This window comes from Pseudonaja textilis, chromosome 11, assembly GCF_049901715.1.
Source record: "Pseudonaja textilis isolate UNSWEBS1 chromosome 11, rPseTex1.2, whole genome shotgun sequence".
In the NCBI taxonomy this organism is placed as follows: Eukaryota; Metazoa; Chordata; class Lepidosauria; order Squamata; family Elapidae; genus Pseudonaja; species Pseudonaja textilis.
In genome coordinates this window covers 19,267,748-19,292,011 of record NC_142000.1, presented here as the reverse complement: position 1 = coordinate 19,292,011, position 24,264 = coordinate 19,267,748, and the positions used below count along the sequence as shown (strand labels likewise).

Genomic DNA, 24,264 nt, shown 5'->3' with positions numbered 1-24,264 from the left:
AGCTAAAGCTACTGATCAGTGTAGTCTTTACTTTCAGGCAAAGTGCTCTGAGAAGACACAACACTGGACAATTCAGTCCATTGCTATTCATTCCCCGAAAGCAACTCATTGTCAGGAGTGGGAAATTCATCCAAATTCATTGGAATTCAGTCCCTGCAGGCTGCCTTTTTCTCTTTCCATGTTGTAACATGAAAATCCATCTGCTGTATGCCATCAAGACTTGGATTCGAGGGTTGGAAAGCTTCTTGGTGCTAGAGAAAAGATGGCAGCTGATAGTCAGGACATGGTCTATGAAACTCTGGTTTTTATATCATGAGAACCCCTCGCCAAACTCTGATGATCCAGATGCAAGTCCCTTTCTCCTTCTGCATTGTAGTTGGTGAGCTGAAAGAATATTCTATGGTCATTCGAATCAGAGCTGCTATGTCCTTCACAAGCTACTCAATTCTAATTTGAAGCAGACAGTCTAGCAGAATGATAGTAATTGTGATCCAAAAAGAATGGCAAGGCCACACATTGTTTAGTCCTTCATCTAAAGCAGCTTTCTCCAATCTAGGTATCCTCTAGATTAAAGAAATGCAGTCTTCATTTTCTAGAATTCTCCAGCCACTATAGAGACATGGAAAATTAGCTGACTAAAGGATAGCCCAAACTAGAAAGACTGTTGTAAGAAGTCATTGGTTTAAGGAACTTTGCAAAGAATGCAATAGACATACCAAAATGAAGACTAATATTTTCTGTACTTCTAAATGTCGCTCTTTGCTCTTCACATGCCTTCTTCGTTGAAACCCACTTTTTTCTTAGCTTAATTAGATATGGATATTACATAAATGCTGAGCAGCTTGTTGTGATGTTAAGGCACATTGGGATCATGTGGATTCTAGATTCTGAGACTGAAAAGTAAACTAGATTTACCAGGAAGCTATATAGCAGTGGTAGAATAGATGATTCTCCAGGCCTTCAGATAGTCAAAGGTCTTTCTCACAAAAAATACTGGTCTAAAAAAGGATGGACAAAACATACACCTATCCCAAGGGTGCCTACATGAAAGAGATGAAAAATGAAGCAAAAGAACTTAAACTTCTCAAGGGGACAAAGAAGGAAGATGAGAAAGACAGGAAAGGAGGATGAGATGTGTAAACCAGCAGAGGTGAAACTGGGGGGTGTTGAACTTCAAGCAATTGTCAAGAATATTGTCAAGAACTTAAAGCAATTGTCAGGTAAAGCAATTGGCTGCCAAATCTAGCAAATTAAAAAAAAAAGAAGTGGATTAGGTAAAAAAAAAAATACAACTCCATGCTTATCTTCCAAATAGAAGTAAAAAAATGGGAGGACTTCAAGGGTGGACAAGAAGGGGGAGATTTGAGATCCATCATTTGAGTCTCTTCATGGTCATTGAAGCTGGGACCAACAAGGGATCTTGGAAAAGGCTGTCTGCAGGCTTTCATTTCATGCAATACATCTTTTACGCAGACCACCATCTGCAAAAGAAATGAGAAGTTGTAGCCTCACAACCTCCCTGGGAGGTAGATTAAACTGAGAGATAAAAGCCAAGCCTGGAGTTGAAAGGGAAATGGTGCCTTGATTATTTCTAAGTCTGGAAGTGGTGAGGATGTTATATAGTAGACGGTTCCGTAAATGTACAACTGATAAAACGGGGAAAACAAACAGTCCCCTCCATGTATTTCATGTCAGAAAAAGAAGGAAGAGTTTGGAATTCTTTTTTGTGGAGATTCTAGATTTTTCATTTTGGGGAATTCTCTTTGGGAATTTGAAATGTCTCTATCAGAGTTTTTGTAACCCTTCCATTAATCAGAAGACTGTTGATCTGACCACTTGTGTTAACACCTTAGCTACTAATTTGGTGATAGTTTTTGATGATGGAGGCAATGGGAGAAGACTATCTCTAAAAAAAGATACACGCTAGTATGGAAACCGCTTGTCATAAAACTTAACCTTTCTCTAATTATCAGCCACTGAAAGTTATTAAATTTCAACATTTCTCTTCCCAGCTCCTTTGAAAGTTAATTAGAACTTAGCTAAACTGCTTGATAACATAAATTACTAAAATATTGTTATGGTACCAGGCTGACTATTTTTTTTTAAAAGGAATCCATTCTGTGGATTCTTTATTTGGCACAAATAAAGAACAAAACATGGAGGATAGGACTACTCTGAAAACATGTATTTATTTATTTAGCAGTTGCACGTGGCTACGTGTTTGAAATTGAATTTCATCCTAGGCTGTTGTTAAGGAAAGCATTGTATTTGGTATCAGAATAATGTTGTCTAACCTACACAAGAAAGTCACCAACGACAAAAGAAAGGAATTTGACAGTTGATTGGAAATCTTCTTACAACAGTCCAGGTTTTCCCTTGCCAAAGACTTTGACAAAGAAAGGAATTTGACAGTTGATTGGAAATCTTCTTACAACAGTCCAGGTTTTCCCAGAATTGGTCTAGGTGTCCAAGATTGTCCCACCAGTTTGTTGGGTGCATAATCAGTTGGTGATCATGTCTGGGTAAAACCTCCAGATCCAACTTCATAAGCAATATTTTCTACCATTTTCCCCCTTGAAATGAAGAAATGCAACCACCCCTTTTCTTTTGAACATTCCAAAATGTTCTTCTTGTTGTTGTTTTCCCTTTCCCTTTCTCTCTCTCTTTCTGCTCCAAGTAAAATGGCCTTTGAGCAAAAATAGACATCTCCAGTCCTTGCTGTTGGCATTAGCAAGAATGGTCCGTTTTGACCAGGAGCCTGTTTAGCTTCTTGAAAATTAATTGTGGCATTTTTTTTCATTATTATGAAATAAATAATAATAATTAAAAAACCAAGTTATCAAGGAAGTTTGTCTGGGGGGAAAAAAACATGAACTATTAAGTGTTTGAGAGGAAGATGAATCTTCGCTCATAGAAATTTGGAATTAATAATCTGAATCAGACTTCCAGCCAGTCAATTGACAACCAAGGATGGCCCAGACTTCATCATTGGTTTTCTCAATGATGTTTTTCAACAGATTGACTTTTCCTGTCAAATGTCACAACTATCATATGGATATCCAGTGTTGAAGCTGCAAGGAGAAGCAAGAAAAAACAGAATTTAGTTGAATGACATATTGCTAAAACTTTGGGGATTTTTACAATGAATACATTTAATTAGTTCAATTATTTTATACCAAGATCTAACCTACCATCCACGTTGTCAGGATTCCAGCAATCGCCCTAATTATGGGAGCTGCCTTTACCTATTTTCTCGACTTCAGTCCAAAGGAAATAGTTTTGAGTGCTCAAGTTTCTCAGGAAAAAAAAAAAAAACATACCCAGAAATATTTGCAATGAAGATGTACAAGCCTACAGCAAGGAAGCACAACTTGTATGGGCAATGTATTGGACAGTGTCTCTGGGACTGGACCTTCAAGAGTCACTGCTGAAGCCAAGGCCCAAACTAAAATTGTTTCCATTGGAATTTAAATTTTTTAAAAGTTTCAAAGTGATGGCTAGCAACGTTCCTCTTTTGTCCCAGTAAGCTTTAGAGTTGGGTTGCTACCTCCAAGCACACAAGCCAAACTGGGGTTGTGGAAGGATTCGTAATCTTCACATTGCACATATACCCATGGCTGACAGTCAGAAATATTTTCTTTTCCCAGTTATATCCACCCAACCCACCAGAACAGGGAGGCGGGGAATGTTAGAAGTCCACCTAGTGGGATCAAGAAAAAGGGCCTTCTCTGTGTGGCCCTGAAGATGTGATTTTGCCTGTGGGCCTGAGGACACCAAAGTGGGATGGTGCCCTTCAAATGGTTGGTTTGATTGTTGTCCAAAGGAGATAAGGATTCGTTGGATTTTTTCCCCAAGTTTTTTAATTTTATTGTTTATACATATCAATGCGTGAATGGTGTGGTACACCATTGTACAAATAAGCAGAATATTGTTACTTAGAGTTGCTACATTTCACTTCCATTATTTCATATTATTTAGATCTACCCTTACTGCCACCCTTCCAATCCTAAACCTTCCTCTTATTCTTTCATATAGCATAATCAAGGGTGGGATTCAAATTTTTTAACAACTGGTTCTGTGGGCGTGGCTTAGTTGGTGGGCATAGCTTGATGGTCATGTGACTGGGTAAATGTGGCTTGGTGGTCGTGTTATTGGCTGGGCATCGCCAACTCAATATCATCGAGGCACGCATCCACTCGCCTGGCCTCTCATGACTGTGAGGATGCTGCCAACTGTCATAAGTGTGAAAAATGGTCATAAGTCACTTTTTTCAGTGCCATTGTAACTTTGAATGATCACTCCACACAAGCAAAGTACCAGCAAAGGAGGGGAAAAAAACTCCAGAGAAGTTCCTGAGACAGGAAGTCTAGTCTGCCAAGAATGTAATAAGGGTTAATGGAGAGGCAGTTTCTGTAAGCAACACCAGAATGTTTCCTTCCTGCCTTCCTTACAGGATTAGGCCAGTAATTTCTTCTAACAACCGGTTCTCCGAACTGCTTAGAATGTTAACAACGGGTTCTAGCAAATAGGCGTGAAATGGTAGAATCCCACCCTCGATCATAATCTAGTTGTATCTGTATCTGTATCTGTATCTGTATCTAAATCTAAATCAATCTATCCATCCATCTAAATCTATCTATCTATCTATCTATCTATCTATCTATCTATCTATCTATCATCTATCTATCTACATACATATTATTATTCCCCTCTTATTTCTATCTCTATTTTAACTCCCGCCCTTACGCCATAATATTCAAAGATGTATCCTTTCTGTTTCCCAACTTTCAACTGTTCTATTATTCGTATTTCCCTTATTAAGCTCTTCACAACCATTTATGTTGATGTTTCCTCCTTCGTTCTTTCATTTTTCAGTGCCTCAATATACACTTCTAATGCCAATCACAATCATTTAAACATTTAAAATACATCCATTCATTGAAGGGTTTTTGTTTTTTTTAATGGGTTTTTTTTTCCTGTAAGCTACTCAGAGTCATCACGAGTTGACTTGGATAGTCAAAAACATATTTCTTAACGAGAAGAATAAATCAATAAAAGATCGCCTGAATATTCCTCCTCCTCCCAGGGTTTACATGCCATGGAACTGAGAAGCCGAGAATACGAACCTTAAATTGTCTTACATCTCCTTGGTCTACTAGAGGCTGTTCATTGTGTGGCGTGATGCAGTACGCGATTTTCTAACAGAAAGCAGAAGGGGGGAAAAAAGACGTTTTAAGGAAATTTAACCCAGCATTTTCACAATGGAAGGAATGCTATGTGTGATATGTGTGATGACCCGGGGTGTGGCACAAAAGCAACAAAGTCACAAAAGTAGGTAAAGTCCCTTTAATACCTCCAACTTGGCTCCCAATGTCCAGTTATCATCAGCTGGAGAAAAAACTGTCCCAAGAACAGTTTTTAAAGGGAAGAAATTCCATTCGAACCCGAAGTACATATAGATTACAAGTAAAAACCAGCACAAACCACACTGCAGCAATTAACAAGACAGGGCAAAATAAAGAATTGCAGACTTCAAAAAGATAACGAAACACACACAGTTGGAAGGATGCCAGAACCCAGATAAGACGTCACAAACAAAGATAATTCACGCTTTGCTTCCAGCAAGGCTCTGTGTGCAAACACCCTTTTTAAGTCCTGTTTTCCCAGCTGCAGCTAATGAAGGTAATCAGGGCCCTTTTCTCCCCTGTAACCCATGTTGCTCCCTTCTCTGTTCTTCCCTGTGTTCCCTAGGATGAAGAGGGGTCTTCCTCTGAAGGCCCATCTGGACTATGCCCTTCCCCAGTTTCCTCCAAAGCCACTGGAGCCACACTCCCACTCCCTGTCAGCTGTTCCACCTCCCCCTCAGGATCAGATTCCAACAGGGGCATGACAGATAGCTAATCTTTTCGGCAGCGAGTGCCCAAAGTGTGTGCACATGCATCCCCAAAATGCAATGCGCACATGCACCCGGTGACCCCTGTACAAGCCCCCATGCATGTGCCCCCCACATGTGTGCACATGACCCCATGCATGTGCCCTTCCCCCCCACAGGCACGTGCAAACCCTGTGCAACCCTTATGCATGCACTCCGCCCCCACCACGTATGCACGGCAGAGACCCAAAGACCAGCTGGGTGACAGGAGGTGTGCACGCGCATGCCCAGCGGAGCTGAGCTGGGGTGACAGCTCGCGTGCCCGCAGAGGGGGCTCTGCGTGTCTCCTCTGGCACATGTGCCATCGGTTTGCCATCACGGCTATAGAGGTTGAGGAATATCTGGGGATAGATGAGGATAATTTGGACGAACAAACTTTCACCTTCTTTAAAAGCAAGGAAGAGTTTCAGAAATAAGCTAAAGCACAACTTCAGGAAATATGTGGGGTTTTTTTATCCCCCCACTCTCCAAAAGATAATTTGCTCAGGAAACCTTCAATGATTACGATGTAATCATAATGTAGGTGTTCTCCCTTTATGAAAACAGATTTGGGCCAAGAAAGGAAAAAAAAAATGGATCTCATCAGACTCAATGAAAGTTTTCCCGAGCAAATTATAGACCCGTTAGGTCTTCTCAGTTGACATTTTACACCACTGCCTTGCACCGAAAAAACAATCAATCCCAGTTTAGATAATATCAGGGCAAACCTTTCAGGGTCACTCAGAATTTGGAGTTGGGGGGGCGGGGGAAATGACCTCTGACATCAGAAATAGCAAGAGACATCCTCTGTATGTTTTCATCTGTTTTTATAATAGGATATAAATTTGACTCTTCAAAAAACGCCAAAGGTATCTTACGGAAAACTTGCAATAAAACAAAAGACGGATCTGTGCTTTCTCGGATTTAATGGATTTCTAGAGTTTAGAGCGCAAGATTTTTCCAGTGGCGGTGACGAGAAAATTATGGTCTGTCACCGGTCCTAATTCTAGGCAATCTAGAACTGGTAATTGGGGATGGGGTGTGCAGAGCAATTGTGAGGTAGTTCAATGGGACGCAGGTTTTTGCCACAAAAGAAACATTTTTGCACAAATGGAAACTGCAAATTCCTCCTCCTCCTCCTCCTCCTCCTCCTCCTCCTCCTCCTCCTCCTCCTCCTCCTCCTCCTCCTCCTCCTCCTTTTCCTTTTCCTCCTCCTCCTCAATCCCCCTTCCTCCTGCTCTTTCTCCTCCTTCCCTTTCCCTATCTCTTCCTCTATCTCCTTCTCTCCCTCTATCTCCTCTCTTTCTCCTTCCCTTCCTCCTTCCCCTCCCTCTCCTTCTCTTCCCCTTCCTCTATCTCCTCCTTCCCCTCTATTTCTTCTTCTTCCTCCTCCTTCCCTTCCTCCTTCCCTTCCCTTTATCTACTCTCTTCCTCTTCTATCTCTTCTTCCTCTTCTTCTTCTTCCTCCTCCTCCTCCTCCTCCTCCTCTGAGGCACTGTCCAGTACTTTATCTCCATAGTACCACTGAGAAGTGTCCTGGCATCAGAGACCACTTCCTTAATTTAATCTGAAGCCCTGCAATTGTGTTGATGCCAACAGAAAAGCCATTGGGAAATTCAAATTCTGATATTTTTTTTCTTCCTCTGCCTCATGTCTACTTTGTCCCTTAATAGATCTGGGATGGCTTAGCTTCCAAATGTCCAGAAGAGGAAATACAGAAGTGTTCCAAATCCTTTTCTTGAAATGCAAAATTACTTTTAACTCGGTTTCCAAAAGGTCACCTATCTACGAAGCATTTGCGGAATTAAAGAAAGCAAACTCTTAGCTTAACACTGGCAATTTTCATTTCGCAAAGAACATTTCCATGACATTTCGTAGCTCGGTCACTCACTTGTTGAAAGGTCCCTGGTGTCCTCAGTAATTTGTAGAGGATGTATGCAGGCACTAGGATCATGGAAGATGAGGCCACGGCCCACCCGACAGAATTGGCCCAAGTGGGGAAGGTGTATTGGTCATAGGTCAACGGTTTGGAATTTATGACACTCACTAAGATTACAAACTGTAAAGGAGGGGGAGGAGAGGGAGGATGGGATAAACAAAATTAACTTCCTTTGAATCACAGGTTTATGCTGAGATGGAAAGATAATGTGACTCTTGTCCGATTCTTGTTGCATGCAAGAAAACGAGACAACATTTCTTGTTTATCACTACTTTTTACATGGTTGAGGAGATAGATGATAGGTAGGTAGGTAGGTAGGTAGGTAGGTAGATAGATAGATAGATAGATAGATAGATAGATAGATAGATAGATAGACAGACAAAGAAGGATAGACAGACAGATAAACAGGAGGAGGAGGAGGAGGAGGAGGAGGAGGAGGAGGAGGAGGAGGAGGAGGAGGAGGAGGAGGAGGAGGAGGAGGAGGAGGAGGAGAAAATAGATGGAAGGATGGATGGATGGACAGATGGATAGATGGATAAACAGATGAAGAATAAGAAGAAATGATATATAGATAGACAGACAGACAGATGAAAAAGGATAGATAGACAGACAGATGGAGGAGGAGGAGGAGATAGATAGATAGATAGAGATAGATAGATAGATAGATAGATAGATAGATAGATAGATAGATAGATAGATGGATGAAGGAGGAGGAGAAGGATAGATAGACATCTGTAGATAGACAGATGAAGAAGGAGGAGGAGGAGGAGGAGGAGGGATAGATGATAGATCGATAAATAAATAGACGGGTAGATAGACAGACAGACAGATGAAAAAGGAGGAGGAGAAGATAGGTAGGTAGGTAGGTAGGTGAGATAGTAGATAGATAGATAGATAGATAGATAGATAGATAGATAGATAGATAGATAGATAGATGATAGACAGACAGACAGACAGAGTGAGCAATGGCTAAGCAGTTACATTTCAGAAGGGCATATATTTTTAATCCTTAAATAAATAAACGAGTGAGTGAGTGAGATATTCCAATGCAAGTTCCTTCCCTTCATTTTAGAATCTTGGTCTTTAGCAGCTTTTATCCTTTCACACTTCTTAGGAGATTTTTCAAGCCCACTCAGCTTCTCTGCTTTATCAAAGCTTTTGCATCTATTTAAAATCAAAACAAATCACACTGCTGGACAGGAGACCAGCCCTTCACATTTAATATTGAGTGCCAAGTGCAATTATGTTGTACAAAAAGGCCCAAAGCCTTTTGATCTGCCCATAATGTTAGTTATTTGACCCATCACTCAAACATCAAGTTAAAGATGTTAACTGTGGAAAAAACAGTTTTAGCAGGAACTTATTGTGGCTCCAGCAATGCTCTGTTGTTTTTCTAAGCTCCATTCGAATGGAATTTTTAAAAACTCCAAATTTTCACTTTGCAGTGAATTGTTCCAGAAAGACAATGGATTAAGGTTACATTAATATAAAAAGGATCTTAGCTGAATTCTTCAATTTTGACCTGGGAGCATCATGAAACAAAGCTGAGGATGAAAACCTGATTCCATCTGTTTCCAATATTCCTATTCATTGGGAATATTCCTGAATTCACTTTTGCTAAAAAAAAATAATGATACAGCATCCTACGATATGGAAAGAGATAGTTGGCTGGGAACAATCCCACATCTACTGATGAAATCAGCATATGTTTTGTGCACAACCTCTTTCAATATGCACTGAAAACGGCATCTAATCAGGATGTTTGTAACATTTAAAACTCATAAAGGCTATCAAAAATATTCCTGTTGGGAATCTTACTGGGCTCCAAGCATTAAATTAAATTAAATTCAATCTGTAGAATTTTCAGAAATGGTCATGGAAGCTGATGGTCTATTGGAACTGAAGACTACAAATGTCTGGGGATTAGCAAGATTTAGAGAACCATCAGCTATAAATAAGCATTAAAATGGAGATGTTTGGGAATTCAGATTCCCTACTAAATTCTACATTTCTATGGATTTCCATCGTGCCATCAGTCTAAATATCCTTCATAGCTTCTCTCTTGGGATGAGAGAAAAATCTGAATGGATTTTGTTTTACTTTTTCAAACCAAGATTTGATTGCTTTGCCTGAATATTTCAGTGTAGTTTCCTAATGAAAAATAACCTACATTAATCATGACAATATTGTACAAAACTGCAGTCTATCGTAAGACTTTCTTTGCAAGAGCTGTATATTAGAGGCTATACAATGCAGGCTTTAAAACAATGTTAGTGGGTGATTTCAGTTCCTCCAATTTGGAATATTTTTGAAGTCCTCTAGTTGTCCTGTCTATTCATGGGAAGAGAAACCCAACCTGACTGAAAGCGTTGCCGATAGAAGGAAGAAGATAAATAAAGCAATGAAACATTTCTAAGGAACAATAAAGTGTCATACCAGTAAAAAACCAGGGCTCACAAATTTCCAACACAATCGCCAGTAGATGCCTGGCTTAAAACCCAACATTCGCTGAATGTCTTCGCTGAATCTGTCCACACCTGAAAATTGACCACAAAGGGTTGAAGAAAAATTAAAAAAAAAAAACATTTTCAGATATTTTTAGAACATCCCAAGCCAAGTTGCCCCCCACCCAACAACTACAAGCTTGTGAACCCCATCTATGTTTCCTGCACCTGAGGTAGCACTGAATGACCATGTCCGGCCTGCCATCTTCAGCTTCTAAACTTGGCTGGCATCCTGACATAAAACTTAAGGGAGGGAGGAAGGAATTTGAGGAAGTAAAAGTCGGGCATGGGAATGGAAAGACAAATGGAGGGAGAGGGACAAGCGGACAAGAACCGGAGGCGTCAAATCAGAATGAGCCAGCCACCCAGGACACATGGCCTGGGACCAGAATGCGACATGACATTGAGAGGCACCAAACTCAAAGGAGTCCATCAAAAAAGAATGCTGATGAACTGGTAGAGGAGGGGAGAGCCAGGGAGAAGGGGAAAGGTGTCACCTTTTCATGGGAATACTCAGATCTAGCTTTACTTAGGTAACAGATAACAGATAATCAGAGTTGGAAGGGACCTTGTAGGTCATCTAGTCCAAGCAGGAGACCCTACACCATGTCTGACAAATGGCAGTCCAATCTCTTTTTGAAAGTCTCAAGTGATGAAGCTCCCAAGGCAACTTCCAAAGGCAACTTCTGTTCCATGGGTTGATTGTTCCCGCTATCAGAAAGTTTCTCCTTATTTCCTGGTTAAACCTCTCCTTGTTCAATTTCCCTCCATTATTCCTTGTTTGACCTTCAGGTGCTTTAGAAAATAGCTTGACCTCCCTTCTCTCTGTGGCAGCCTCTCAAATATTGGAAGACTGCTGTCATGTCTCCCATGATCCTTCTCTTCCCTAGACTAGCCATGCCCGGTTCCTGTAATCGTTCATTATATGTTTTAGTCTCCAGTCCCCTCATCATCCTGGTTGTTCTTCTCAGCACTTTTTCTAGAGCCTCAACATCTTTTTTATAGTGTGGTGACCAAAACTGGATGCAGTGCTGTAGGTGTGGTCTTACTAAGGCTTTACAGAGTGTTATTAATACTTCCCTTGATCTTATCCCTCTGTTAATGCTACTTGGGACTGGATTTTTTTGGTTGCCACTGCACAATGTTGACTCATATTTAACTGGTTATCCACTAAGACTCCAAGATCCCCCAAGATTTACTGCTATTAAGCCTGGTTTCACCCAGTCTATGCACAATCACTGCAACTACTTATCTTTAGTAAAAGCACCTATCACTTCGACCATATGGAGTCGAGGGTCTTTCTTTCCTAAGTGTCTATGCCGGGATAGGGCTAAACAGGTCAGAGCAGAGCCAGAGGATTTAAACTTCTCAGAAGTTCTCCCTGTGACAATAGACGAAGAAGGATTCAGCGTAGAATCTGGAGATCCAAACAAGCTGTCAACCGAGCATCTGATGGAGGGAGAGAACTGAAGCTACCTTTCCTAGCCGAGTCTCAGATGCCCTGCAATTACAGCCATTTATCCAACAAGATGGGAACAGCATAATTGAAGGTCTCATGAAAACTCAGTCTCCCAGTCTCCGAGGTTTGCCAGGAACAGATTTTTGTCCTTCGCAACCTGGTAGGAACAGGAGTGATTAAGAAGCCATTTCCCCTTCTCAAGGTTTGCCTTGAGGCAATTCGTAAACCTTGTAAATCGCAGTGATAATGAATGAAGCCACTACAATCTAGTGCGCTTATTTCAATTTGCAGAAGGCCTCGGGTGGCCTGAGTTATGGCTATATACACATCGGGAAAGTCAAGCCTGCCTCTGTATGTGGATGAATTTCTCCATGCCTCTTTTATGCCGGTGGGTCTACATTTTGGTCCAGGGCCTGTTGACATATAGAAGACTTTCAGAAGGCAAAAGATTATCCTCAGACATTGAGTAGTCATTCCTCCCTAGAACCAAAATCAAGAAGACCATGCTATGAAGATGAACTCCTCCTGATGGTTTCTACAGACAGGAAGGCAGATAGGCTTAGGCCTGTTCGTTAGACCATTTTATGGGAATATTTGTTATGAGAATATTTGTACCTCAGGGTTGAAAGGATGGGTCCTTGGCCCTCTCTGAGCTGGATTGTTTTCTTGCAGTGGTTTCACGACCCAAACTAGATAACATCATCAGTGCTAAGGTTAAGAGCACTGATAATGCTGCCTATTTTGCGTAATGAAACATCTGCAAGAGAACAACCCAGCTCAGAGAGCAAGGACTCCACAGGTGTCCTCCTCCTCCTCCTCTCCCTCTTCCTCCTACTCTCCACAAACTCTGCTCCCTTCTAGCACTGATGATGTTCCCTAGTTGGACAATGACATATCTGCAAAAAAACCAACCCAGCTCAGAAAGCAAGGACTCCACAGTTGTCCTCCTTCTCCTCCTCTTCTTCTCCACAAACTCTGCTCCCTTCTTGCACTGATGATCAGAGAGCACCACGGACCCCGCAAATACATCCATCCACGTGACCTTGGATGGATCACCAACTATGCTGCAGATACATCTTCCTCCTGAGTGAGTCTTGGGTCAGTTTTCTTTGCAGTATTCATGAAGACTCGGGGAACAGTTTAAACCCAGCTTTGGGACAGACTCTCTGTCTGTCGGCTGTCATCAAATAAAAGCACTAAACTTGCTCTTCTCACCACTCACCATAAAACCAGGAAACACCAATGGCTTCCACCAAAACAGCAAACAAGATGGAGGTCCCAGCAGCATAATTATCCAGCAGAGTCAGTATGTAGATTCCCCCCTATGAGAAGGAAACAACTTGTAAAATAAACAAACCATAATTTGAATGGAATGCTCCAAGCTTGGGTTAGTTAGAAATTATTTTGCCCGGTTCCTGAAATGCATAAACACCCATTATAACACTAGCAAAATGTGAATGAATATCAGTAAGGACAGATGGAATATAACATCATCCCTATCGATCTTTTTTTCATCCTTTGATGCACAACCAGGTCTTATTTTTTAAAACCAAATGGAGAATCTATGGAGATTCTCAGTCATCCCAAAGGTGCTTTTATTTTCAAAGGGCGACTGGACTTCCTTTGTGTTTCCTTAAAGACCTTTTGCTTCTCATCCAAGGAGCTTCTTCAGTTCTTCAGAAACATCTTCAAGGAAGAACAAAGGAAGTCCAGTTGCCTTTTGAAAGAGAAGGAAGGAAGGAAGGAAGGAAGGAAGGAAGGAAGGGGAAGGAAGGATGGAGGAAAAGAAGAAAACAAGGGAATAAGAAAGGAGGAAGGGAGGAATACCACACAGGATGTTACTTACTTAGATAATGAAACATCTGCAAGAAAACAATATTTATCATCAAAGAGCACCAACCCTGAGCTACAAACATCCTCTTTGATTGGTACTAACAAACCCCCATCTACATTTCATTTCATTTTATTTTACTGGCAAGGGCATGCTTTCCAGAGAGAGTACTTACATTGGATACGCACAAGAGAGAAAGGAGGAAAGTGCTAATACAGACAGCAAGTGTGAACAGCTTTCTGTTTCTCTTCAGGATCTGGAAATCATCTGCCAAACCTGTAATGACCGCTTCCATGCCACCCATCTAAGTTGGGGAGAAAGGGAAGATGGACATGTCATCAAAAGTTGGCACCCTAAGAATGGGCAGGTTGGAACAAACAACCATTCACCTCCTATGTCATACAGTTCTAATGCTGGTTAGTCAGAGTACGAAAAATGTCTCTTCAGGGGCATCTTTAGGGTTGGTTAAAACAATAAAGATGGCAGCCTGAATAGTGATTTTTTTTTTAATATATGAAGTGTGCATCCACCCACAAAAAACATACCATCTTAGCTATATTCTGCTGACTTTCTGTCCCCTGTCTCTTTAGATATATACAGTATCATTCTAGAATTAAAACTGAGTGGTGTGTTGGGCTGGAGGTGGAGCTCTCGCCTCACAACCAGGAGCCTGTGAGTTCGATCCTAGGTAGATGCAGATATTTCTCTCTCTGGCCGCATACTCAAAACTCCGCATTGGCGATGGGAAGAGCATCCGGCAATTAAAACACTCTGCTAGCCTAGACTCCACCCTACAAGGGATTATGGGGTCATTCAAGGAAGATGATAATGATGATTCTAGAATTAAAATAGTTCAGGACTGAAATGTTACCGAAAGGAAAAAGGAAAGAGAAAGGAATAGCAATAGTAAATAGCACATAGACTTGTATAACGCTTCACAGTGCTTTACAGCCCTCTCTGAGCAGTTTACAGAGTCAGCATATTTCCCCCAGCCATCGGGGTCCTTGTTTTACCAATCTCAGAAGGGTGGAAGGCTGAGTCAGCCTTGACCCAGTCAGGTTCGAACTGCTGGCAGTCAGCAGTCAGCTAGCCTGCAATACTGCATTCTAACTACTGCACCACCACGGTTCTTACAGAATACTTACAGAGCTGTCTATGCCCAGGCTAAGGAGCATAATAAAAAACACAATGGCCCAAAACGTCGATCCATTGAGGGTTGAAATAGCTTCTGGATAAAGGATGAAAACCAGCCCAGCTCCTAAGAAACAAGAACATTTGGGTTTCCTGGTTTTATAAACTTAAGGTATTGAAACATGCATTTTCTAAACTTAAGGTGTATACACTTTAATCAACGTAAATGCGCGTAACCATTCCACTCCGCCCCTTCTCCTTGCCTTGACCCGACTGAAGATGCAGAATAGCTTTTGTTGTTGTAATACTTGTGACTGGTCAATAGGTGTCACTATGTCCCACCCTTGGGAAGTCACCCTATAAGATTTTATTTTATTTTATTTTTTGCTTATTTTTGAAAGAAAAGAAAAGAAAAGAAAAGAAAAGAAAGAAAGAAAGAAAGAAAGAAAGAAAGAAAGAAAGAAAGAAAGAAAGAAAGAAAGAAAGAAAGAAAGAAAGATTTACATTTACATTTACATTTTACATTTGATTTGATTTGTCAATTGCTTACAAGATACAGGTATAAGAATAAATATAGTTTTGAATACATGAGATGGATACTTATAAGAAAAACAAAAAACCCCAATAGGACAGGGACGGTAGGCACAATTGGTGCGCTTATGCACGCCCCTATAGAGTAAAACCCACAAGCAAGATTCTCAGAAATTTAATTCAGAGGACAGGTATCTCTACTACATTTTTGGACATGTCTAGTTTGTTTAACCAGGCACTCCTCTTTTAGCACAAAGAGGAGAATAGATGAGCCAATGGATAATTCAGGTTGTTGTTTGTTTTTTAATGGGAAACCATTCATGGAACAGATGGGGTTGTATGGTCCTTACCTTCTGTAGCCACATCTTTAATGCTGACTTTGTATATATGAGCCATGTAGCCCAAGATAGAAAAAATTGCAAAGCCAGAGATGAAGCTGGTGACACAGTTGATTGTACTAGTCATTAGTGCATCCCTAGGAGAATGAAAAATTGAGAAAGAAAAAGAGGATAATAAAGAAAAGGCATTTTCAATATTTTTACGGTGGGGGGGAAAGGCTGGGTTCAGTGACTGTCGTGCCCCTGTTAGAGTCTGACTCCGAGGAAGAGGAGAAACAGCCGACGGGGAGTGGAAATGTGGCTCCGGAGGTTGTGGAGGAGGCTGGGCAGTCAGAGGAAGACCCAGGCCCATCCCCTCTCCAACCTAGGGCACGCAGGGAGGAGAGGATAAGGGGGAGATGTGAATGGTGTGGTCTATGGGGGAAGAAAAGGCCTTGATCCCCTTCACGGGCTGCAGCTGTGAGAACTGGTTAAAAGGACAGACGTGCGTATGGGCCAGTGCTGGAAACAAAGCCTGGAAATATCTCTAGTCTGTCGTTCCTCTCTGAGTTTGGTGTCCTTCCCAGTGTGCGTTCAAGCCCTTATCTTGCCCGGTTCCTTTAACTGCTTCAGGGTGTTTTGTGTTGTTTTTACTCTTTATAATTTATAGGCATTTTTAGTTTAAAAGGCACTTCCTCCTTTTCATAACTGCTTGTGGGGGAGTTTTTTTGTCTCCAGTCAAGTATATTTGGAGCTTTGAAGCAAAGTGAAGGAATAAAAGGGGCTTCATCTGTTTTCATGTGCTTATTTTGTATCCCACCCTGGGTCATCACAATGACATTTTTGTAGACCCACAAGCAAAACTGAAATAGACGAATCTATATATTTATATCTATATTTATATCTATTTGCTATATATTTCTCCCTTTTTTTCCTCCACGTTTACCTAGCATTTTCGAGGCCAACCTGGTATTTATGACATCGTAGACAAATAGGATTTGAATTCTGGTTTAGTTTGTCGGGCAGTATTCCAAACACCGGGCTAAAGAAGAAGCAAGAATCGTGAGTGAAATGAAGAACAACTAAGATCTGGGATAAAATATTATTTTCATTTTTTTAAAAAAAATTGTTTTACTTCATTTTATTTGCTTTGATTTCAGATTATTTTTGAATCCATATTCAAAAAGCCTGATCCATTAAAAAAAAAGTATCTTGCATTAACTAGTCTCAGCAGCAATTTGAAACTGAGCCCATTAAACAAGTAAAGTCTAAATCTTTGCACTTGCCTGAGAAGCAAATTTTTTTTTGAGGGTTAAAAAAACAGTGTGGTTTTTTTTTTCCAAAAAGAGAGCAAATTTACTCTTATTTGGCAAGGAAAGAGAAACACTAGCAAAACGCCAGAAGGCACATTGAATGATCACTAAACAAGTTAACTCAGTTGGAAAAACTGCCTTAATATCTTGTATCTTTTTTTTATGTACACTGAGAGCATTTGCACCAAGACTAATTCCTTGTGTGTCCAATCACACTTGGTCAATAAAAAATTCTATTCTATTCTATTCTATTCTATTCTATTCTATTCTATTCTATTCTATTCCATTCCATTCCATTCCATTCCATTCCATTCCATTCCATTCCATTCCATTTTATTAAGAGAATCTCATACTTCCTTCAACAGATCTTGGGTGAAGTTGCCTTTTCATTTTCTGTGTGCATTTTCAAACGTTGCATGGCAAATTTACTCCAATTACAGGGATAAAAGCAATTACGCCGGAAATGTTTCATTTCTCTCTCCTTTTCTTCAAAGGCCTGCATCCTAGTGATTGGCTACAATTAATGGCAATCTGATTCCAAAGGCAGATGGCCTGTCATTAGGATAGGCGTGTGTGATTAGAGATGTCACGACTGTTGCATGATGCACATCTCAAGTGGCCCAACCAAATTGTAATCGAAAGGAAACTATCAGGACGCTAAAACAAAAACGTGCATCCAGTTCTGCATAACAGGTGCAGGAGCTGATCTCACCGCCAAATAAACCCAATGATGGAAACACTGAGTTTGAATGACATTTGGGTTTGCATATCCACCCACCACAAATATAGTTTCCATCTGTTGGTTAGTAACCTTTCTATCCTTTTGTGGTCTACGGTCTTCTTTTATTTCAGTGAAATCCCAAGGTATGGGATTGTGAGAAAGATTCTCCCACGAGGCTTCTTTAGATCAGAAATGGTGAGTGATGATGATGATGAACTGAACTCCATTCGGTTGTGTCTGATGCTTGGTGGTTTTGTTGGCCAGCTCTCTCTCCACATCTTCTGATCTTGTACGACTTCTTGGAATTGTTCTATGCTCCAGAACAGGGGTCGCCAACCTTTTGGACCTCAGGGATCACCAAACCCATAATTTTAAATCCCGCCAGACCAGAGACCCTGGGAAAATCCCCCAAAAAGTCTGCAGGAAAATTTCCCATCCTGCTTTCCTACCGATCGATCATTCTTTATTTGTGATCGCAGGATACCATCTCCAGCTCTGTTCTCAGGAGGAGAGAGAGAGAAAGAGAGAGACTTTTGGCTTCATGCAAGGAAAGCAGCAGAAGCAGCAGAAGTCTTTCTTTCTCTCTCCCAAACTCCACCAGAAATGAGTCTTTGTAAGACTTGCTGTGCTGGTGCAGCCTTTTGGAGCAGGATGCCTTGCAGGGTCCCAAAGACTCATTTCTGGTGGAGAGAAAGAAAGACTTTTGCTGCTTTCCTTGCATGCAGCCAAAAGCAGAAGAAGAAAGAAATGGAAAGAAACAGCCCAGTGGCCAGGCCAGGCATGTGGGGAGAGTGGGGCAAGTTCCCCCCTCCACCCTTCCCCCACTCCCCTCACTCCCTCGTGTTGTTCGCAGTGCAAGTGACGCAAGCCTTGTGTTCCCGTGGGCCATGTGGGTGGCACAGCCTTGTGTTTCCGCAGAGCCTGGATTAATTGCTTTGGGGGTGACATTTCTCTGTGGACCATCAACATTTTCTCATGGACACCAGTTGTCCCCGGTCCACTGGTTGGCGACCACTGTCTGGTGTCAGCTTTGATGGTGTCCAGTCACAGTGTTCTCTGACAGCCTGGTTTCCCTTTGGCGCACTCTTATTTTCTGGGTAATATCTCCTTACATGAAAATAGTTTTTTTTTTTTTAAAAAAAAAAGGCCAATAGAAAGATTAAAGATATGCACATAATTAAGCCAGCACAACTTACCGGTAACAATTGTTGTGGAATTCATTGTAGCTTGCAAAGGCAATTAAGACACCAAACCCAGCTCCTAGAGAGTAAAATATCTGCGTGGCAGCATCAATCCATACCTACATAAAGAGAATTAATTGTTGAATGCATTTTTAAGTCCTTGCTTGTTTTTCCGTTTGTTAAGGCGCAAGAAAAATGAGGCAAGAATACAGGTTGAATACAACCATTTGTTTGGCAACTGCTCAAAGTCACAATGTCACTGAAAAAAAGTTGATTTATGACTGGTCCTTGCGCTTAGGACCATCATAGCATTCCCATGGTCATGGTGATCAAATTCAGATGTTTGGTAGTGTTCCAGAGTCACATGATTGACAACTTTCCCAGCCAACTTCCAACAAGCAAAATCAACGGGTGCGAGGGAGCCAGGTTCGCTTAACGACTGTATGATTCACTTAACAAATGCAGTAATTTGCTTGTAAGCAGCAAGGTTGTAAAAGCAAGTGTGAGTCATGCTTAGCAATGGAAATTCTACTCCCAATTGTGTTCATCACTTAAGGTCTACCTGGTTCAGAAATTTCAAAAACTAGGACGAATCTTTGGAGTAAACCTGAATGGTTGACTTTAGGTCGTTTTCTCCCAGCTCAGTGTCAAGATCTGCATGGAAATTGCCTCCAGCTCCTAAGAATGACAGGCCACAAAGTCCAACAAAGGCATAAATAAATATTAACAAATACTGGATTTATCCCTTCTTCCGGAGAAGTCTCGTTCTTGTGCCATTGTTACGTCATGGTTCATCCATTGTCAGTGGGAAAAAATATCACAGTATTGTTTCATCTTTATCCTCTGCAGCCTAAATCTTTACATTAACCCTGTGAAGGAATCTTCTCTGCTGATAATTTACACCAAAACATTCCCTCCTCAACTGTTTCCTCTGCACTAATGCTATTTATTGACTTCACCAGGGACCCATCCTGCCCAGGGTGACTGTCCCAAACTATTTTTACTTAACTAAATGTTTTTACAAGGAGTGCCAGCCAGCCAGTCCGTCTCCCCTCTAAGCTCCAGTGTCGCCTTGCTATGAACGTTGCTCTGGCACAGGGATGGCGTATGATGCTTGGTTGCACATAATAAATTGTAGATTTATAGTCTAAGGAAAAGAAAACAATTGGAGAACATCCACAGACACCAAGATGTTTGCAGGAAGCTCCTTCTGGGGAACAATGGCACATAAGCCACTCACTCTTCCTGGCAGGGCAGACTTGATTTGAGAAGCAACGACTTCTCCTTCTTGTGAAGATGACATTCAATTTCAGACATCAGACTCCTGCTCTGCTAATGTTGCTTCCCTGCTGGAGGTTCCCTGAAAATACAACCCCCACTTCTACAGAATCCACCATCAATTGCTTTGTTCATATACCTTCAAGCATAAATGACCGTTCCTCACCACAAGAATGCCAGAATGACAAGATGTGGAATGCAATGTCACAACACACACAAGCTCCCTCTTTCATACTTGAGTTATAACATTGCACACAAGAACTTAAAAGCCAGAGTTTGCAACACAATATTGGGGTGTGTGTTTCATCACTTGTCCCCTTTGTTCCAACCACGGAATGAGCTTCTGTCCATTCAAGATATTATGCAACATCATTCTCTTAATAACTTTAAGCAACTGAAGCCATAGAATAACAGGGTTGGAGGTCTTCTAGTCCAACCCTTTGTTCAACTAGGAGACCCTCTACCATTCTGGACAAATGGCTGCCCAGTCTCTTCTTGAAAACTTCCAGTGATGGAATTCCCACAATTTCTGGAAGCAAGCTATTCCATTGATTTCATCCTTCCCAGCATCAACGAATTTCTCCTTAGTTCTATGTTGAATCTGTCTTTGATAAGCTTCCACCAGAGGTGGGTATTCAGCAGGTTCTGACCAGTTCTGGAGAACCGGTAGTGGAAATTTTGAGTAGTTTGGAGAACCGGCAAATATCTGCATGGCGATTTTATAGTATCCTTCCCCTGCCACGCCCACCAAGCCACACCCACAGAACCGGTAGTAAAAAAATTTGAATCCTACCACTGGCTTCTACCCATTACTTCTTGTCCTTAGGTGCTTTGGAGAATAGTTGAACCCCTTCCTCAAATCCTGGAAGACTCTTTCTAATTTCACCCCTAGTCCTCCTCTTCATTAGACTAGACCATAAGGTTGTCTGAAAGATTATTATTCAAACTAGAATTGGAGAGGTTCATATTTTAATGCAGACTTTCCTAATTACTTCTGAAATACTTTGTTGGGATATTCAAATCAAGAAACATAAATAAGACATCTTTAAATCAAGCTGGGTTTTTAATATGATATTTGATAATAATAAGTCAATGATTATAGCTATGAATCTCATGAGGAGACCAAATGTTCAAAGAAGAACATTGGCGTCTTCATGAGTATCGTAACTACAATCATATCTGGAATGGGAATTTAACAACTGAGAGATCAGAAAGTAAGAGACGAGAAGACTTACTTGAGCTTCTCTCAATCGTCCAAAATCGATGTTGAGATAAGCCTTGATTCCCTCATATGCACCAGGCAACGTTAGCCCATGGATTAGCAGCACAGACAGCACAACATAAGGCAATGTTGCAGTTATCCATACAACCTGTAAGGTCAACACATTAAAACAATAGGATCCATCCATCAACAGTAAATGTTGATTAAAAATGCAAGTCTCTGTTAGGAACACAGAAAGCTGTTATCGCTTGAACCAGATTATTTGTTTTTGCCTTGTCTAGTATGGTTGATATGGGAGTCTCCGTGGCTTCAAAAAAAACTTACCTTCCATAATTTATCCTGCATTATATCCAAGATAGCACACCATTTGCACCCCTTGAATAAATCATATCTGGTGCAGAGTTTGCATATCTGGGATATAAAAGTCGTGATATTCACTTAATACCTGTTAAGAACATTCTACCAGCATTGATGTCTAGGGAGATTTTCAACCATTTGGGTCATGGCTGTTGAAAAAGTGCTTTTTCCAAAAGGCAACTGGACTTTCTTGGTTTTTTTTTTCTTTTCTTTGAAGAACAGTTAGAAATAAAGAACCTTCTTTGATGAGAAGCAAAACTTTTCAAAGATAAAAAAAAAAACAAGGAAATCCAGTTGCCTTTTGGAAAAAGCATCTTTGGGACTTCCACCACCGAGTGGCCATCTGGACTTTTGACCACCTTGATCTGACAATCCTAATTTATTAGGAAAATATCTATCATTGGTATTGTATATTATGATAATTCCATACTGCTTCTGGATATCCAAATGGAATCAAAACAGTACATTAAAGTTTCAAGTTAAAAAACAAACAAACATTCTCCTACCTTTCCAGAGGTCTTCACCCCTTTCCACAGACTGAAAAACAGGATGATCACTACCACTAAGAGACACAGCACCAGCTGCCACCGAGGCTGGCCGATTTCATGAATCCCACGGCTAATTTGCAAAACTCTCCGCCTATCCAAAGAGAGAAGAGGAAGAATTAGATCGTCTCATATAGTGGAGAACGTGATTGTATGTCCCTATCCTGCAGCGAAAGTACCACCTACTTCAAACTGGGATGAGCAAAATCGTGTTCAGAGTCAGGACTTCCCTCTTTGAGAGAAAGGGAAAATAAAAGAGCAGGAAGTGACATGTCATTTCATTGACAAAGTTTCCAAAGAGGAGGAATTTCCCCCCAGAAATAGTTCCAAGAAGTTTAGGATAGTCCCTACAATGATCTGGATGCTACAAAGATCATTGTCAGTATTAAATCCAATGAATTGTGGTCTTTTCCACTAAGATCAGTGTTGGAATTCATCCAGTTCACACCAGTTCAGAAGAACCAGTTGTTAACTTTCTGAGCAGTTTGATGAACTGGTTGTTGGAAGAACTCATTAGGGCAGAGAAACGGTTGTTAAATTATTTGAATTCCATCACTGACTAAGTTGTCTGTACAATTTGTAAAGTTCTGAAGCACAAGTAAATACCCAGGATATTTGCTTAATGCAGAACTTTTAAGGCAACAGAAGTCAAATCTTCTGCATAGATATCTTCTACTGCAGGGATTCTCTTCAGTTAAGGAGGTTAAGTATGACTTATGATTGTGAACTTACATTTAGAAGTCTCAAAGCCATTTTTCTTTTTTGTTTTTTTCCCATTTAGCTTCTCATCCAAGAAGCTTTGTCAGTTCTTCACTGAAGAAGCTTCTTGGATGAGAAGTGAAACATTTTCAAGGAAAAAAAATAAGAACTCTTTTGGTTTTTATACTTGAAAACATTTTTTTCTTCTTATCCAAGATGCTTCTTCAGTTCTTCTTCACTGAAGAAGCTTCTTGGATGAGAAGTGTAATGTTTTCAAGAGAAAAAAAGAAACAAGAAAGTCTAGTTGCCTTTTGGAAAAGTGTCTTTGGGGCAACTGTGACCTGGATGATTGAGAACCTCCATAGAAATTTGACATTGAGAAGATGTTATTCTTGGCCAGTACACTGTGACTCAAATCCTACACAGGGATCTTGAGCAACTGGTCTCTGCATCCCAAAAAATCTTTGTTGGGTGGCATTGCTTAAGAATATATCTTAAAGGTAGACAAAATCCTCCAGCATTTCTAGAGACACAACAGGGTTCTTTCAAGAATGCATCAGAATGCTGTTCGCAGACTTTGATAAGCAAGATTTGATCAGTCTTGCTTACCAAGCAAGGATAAGCAACAAGGATGGGTGTCTTCTTGTCTCCCCATGGTGGGCTCTATTTCTCTCTGTGACCAAGACTGAAAGCATACACTTTAGGAAGTGAAGCCTAAACAGGAAGCAGAATTTAAAAGAACATGACGTGCCTTCATGGGTTGGACTCTTTGTTTTTCCTATCATGGTCTTTAGGACGGAGCCAGAAATAATAAACTTAGACACTCAGCTCCAAAACAGAGAGGGCAGGGGTCTACAGATCTCAGGCATCCATTTAGCAAAGTTGGACCTCAAGGTCAAAATATTTCCAAGGAACGTCCTCATCTTAAGACAGTTTTGGATAACCTTTCTACAAGGCATGAAGCTATCTATGGAGCACCATCACAGGTTGAATGCCTGTGCTATATAGGTGCGCTCACTTTCATTCTCTGATATGCCATTTCTTCACATTCTGTTATTTTTAGACAGCTTTCTCCCTCCCTCTCTTTCTGTCTGTCTGTCTCTTTCTCTCCTTGCAATCTCTCTTCCACTCTCAGTGGTCTCTCTCTCTCTCTCTCTCTCTCTCTCTCTCTCTCTCTTCCTCTCCCTCTCTCTCTCTCTTCTAATTTTTGATTTCAAAAAATAAGCAAAACCTGAAACCAAACAAAGCAAACAAGCCAGAAATGACATAAGACTCGAGAAATATATAAATGCATCTGTAGATATAAATACATTTGTTTTTGAGCT

At 40.8% G+C, this 24,264-nt stretch overlaps 1 protein-coding gene across 1 annotated transcript in view; it reads right to left on the bottom strand.

Annotated features, from left to right (window-relative positions):
* Nucleotides 1–2,375: 2,375 nt before the first annotated feature.
* SLC6A2 (solute carrier family 6 member 2) overlaps nt 2,376–24,264 on the bottom strand; it is a 33,696-nt gene continuing 11,807 nt past the window's right edge. The window contains exons 4-14 of the mRNA XM_026713954.2: nt 22,202–22,334; nt 21,352–21,486; nt 18,854–18,957; nt 15,657–15,781; nt 14,790–14,902; nt 13,820–13,948; nt 13,036–13,135; nt 10,287–10,387; nt 7,803–7,970; nt 5,127–5,198; nt 2,376–3,071 (exon numbers count right to left, since the gene is read on the bottom strand). Coding sequence (XP_026569739.1) covers nt 3,048–3,071; nt 5,127–5,198; nt 7,803–7,970; nt 10,287–10,387; nt 13,036–13,135; nt 13,820–13,948; nt 14,790–14,902; nt 15,657–15,781; nt 18,854–18,957; nt 21,352–21,486; nt 22,202–22,334 — 1,204 coding nt within the window. The 3' untranslated portion in view covers nt 2,376–3,047. The remainder of the gene's footprint in view (nt 3,072–5,126; nt 5,199–7,802; nt 7,971–10,286; nt 10,388–13,035; nt 13,136–13,819; nt 13,949–14,789; nt 14,903–15,656; nt 15,782–18,853; nt 18,958–21,351; nt 21,487–22,201; nt 22,335–24,264) is intronic.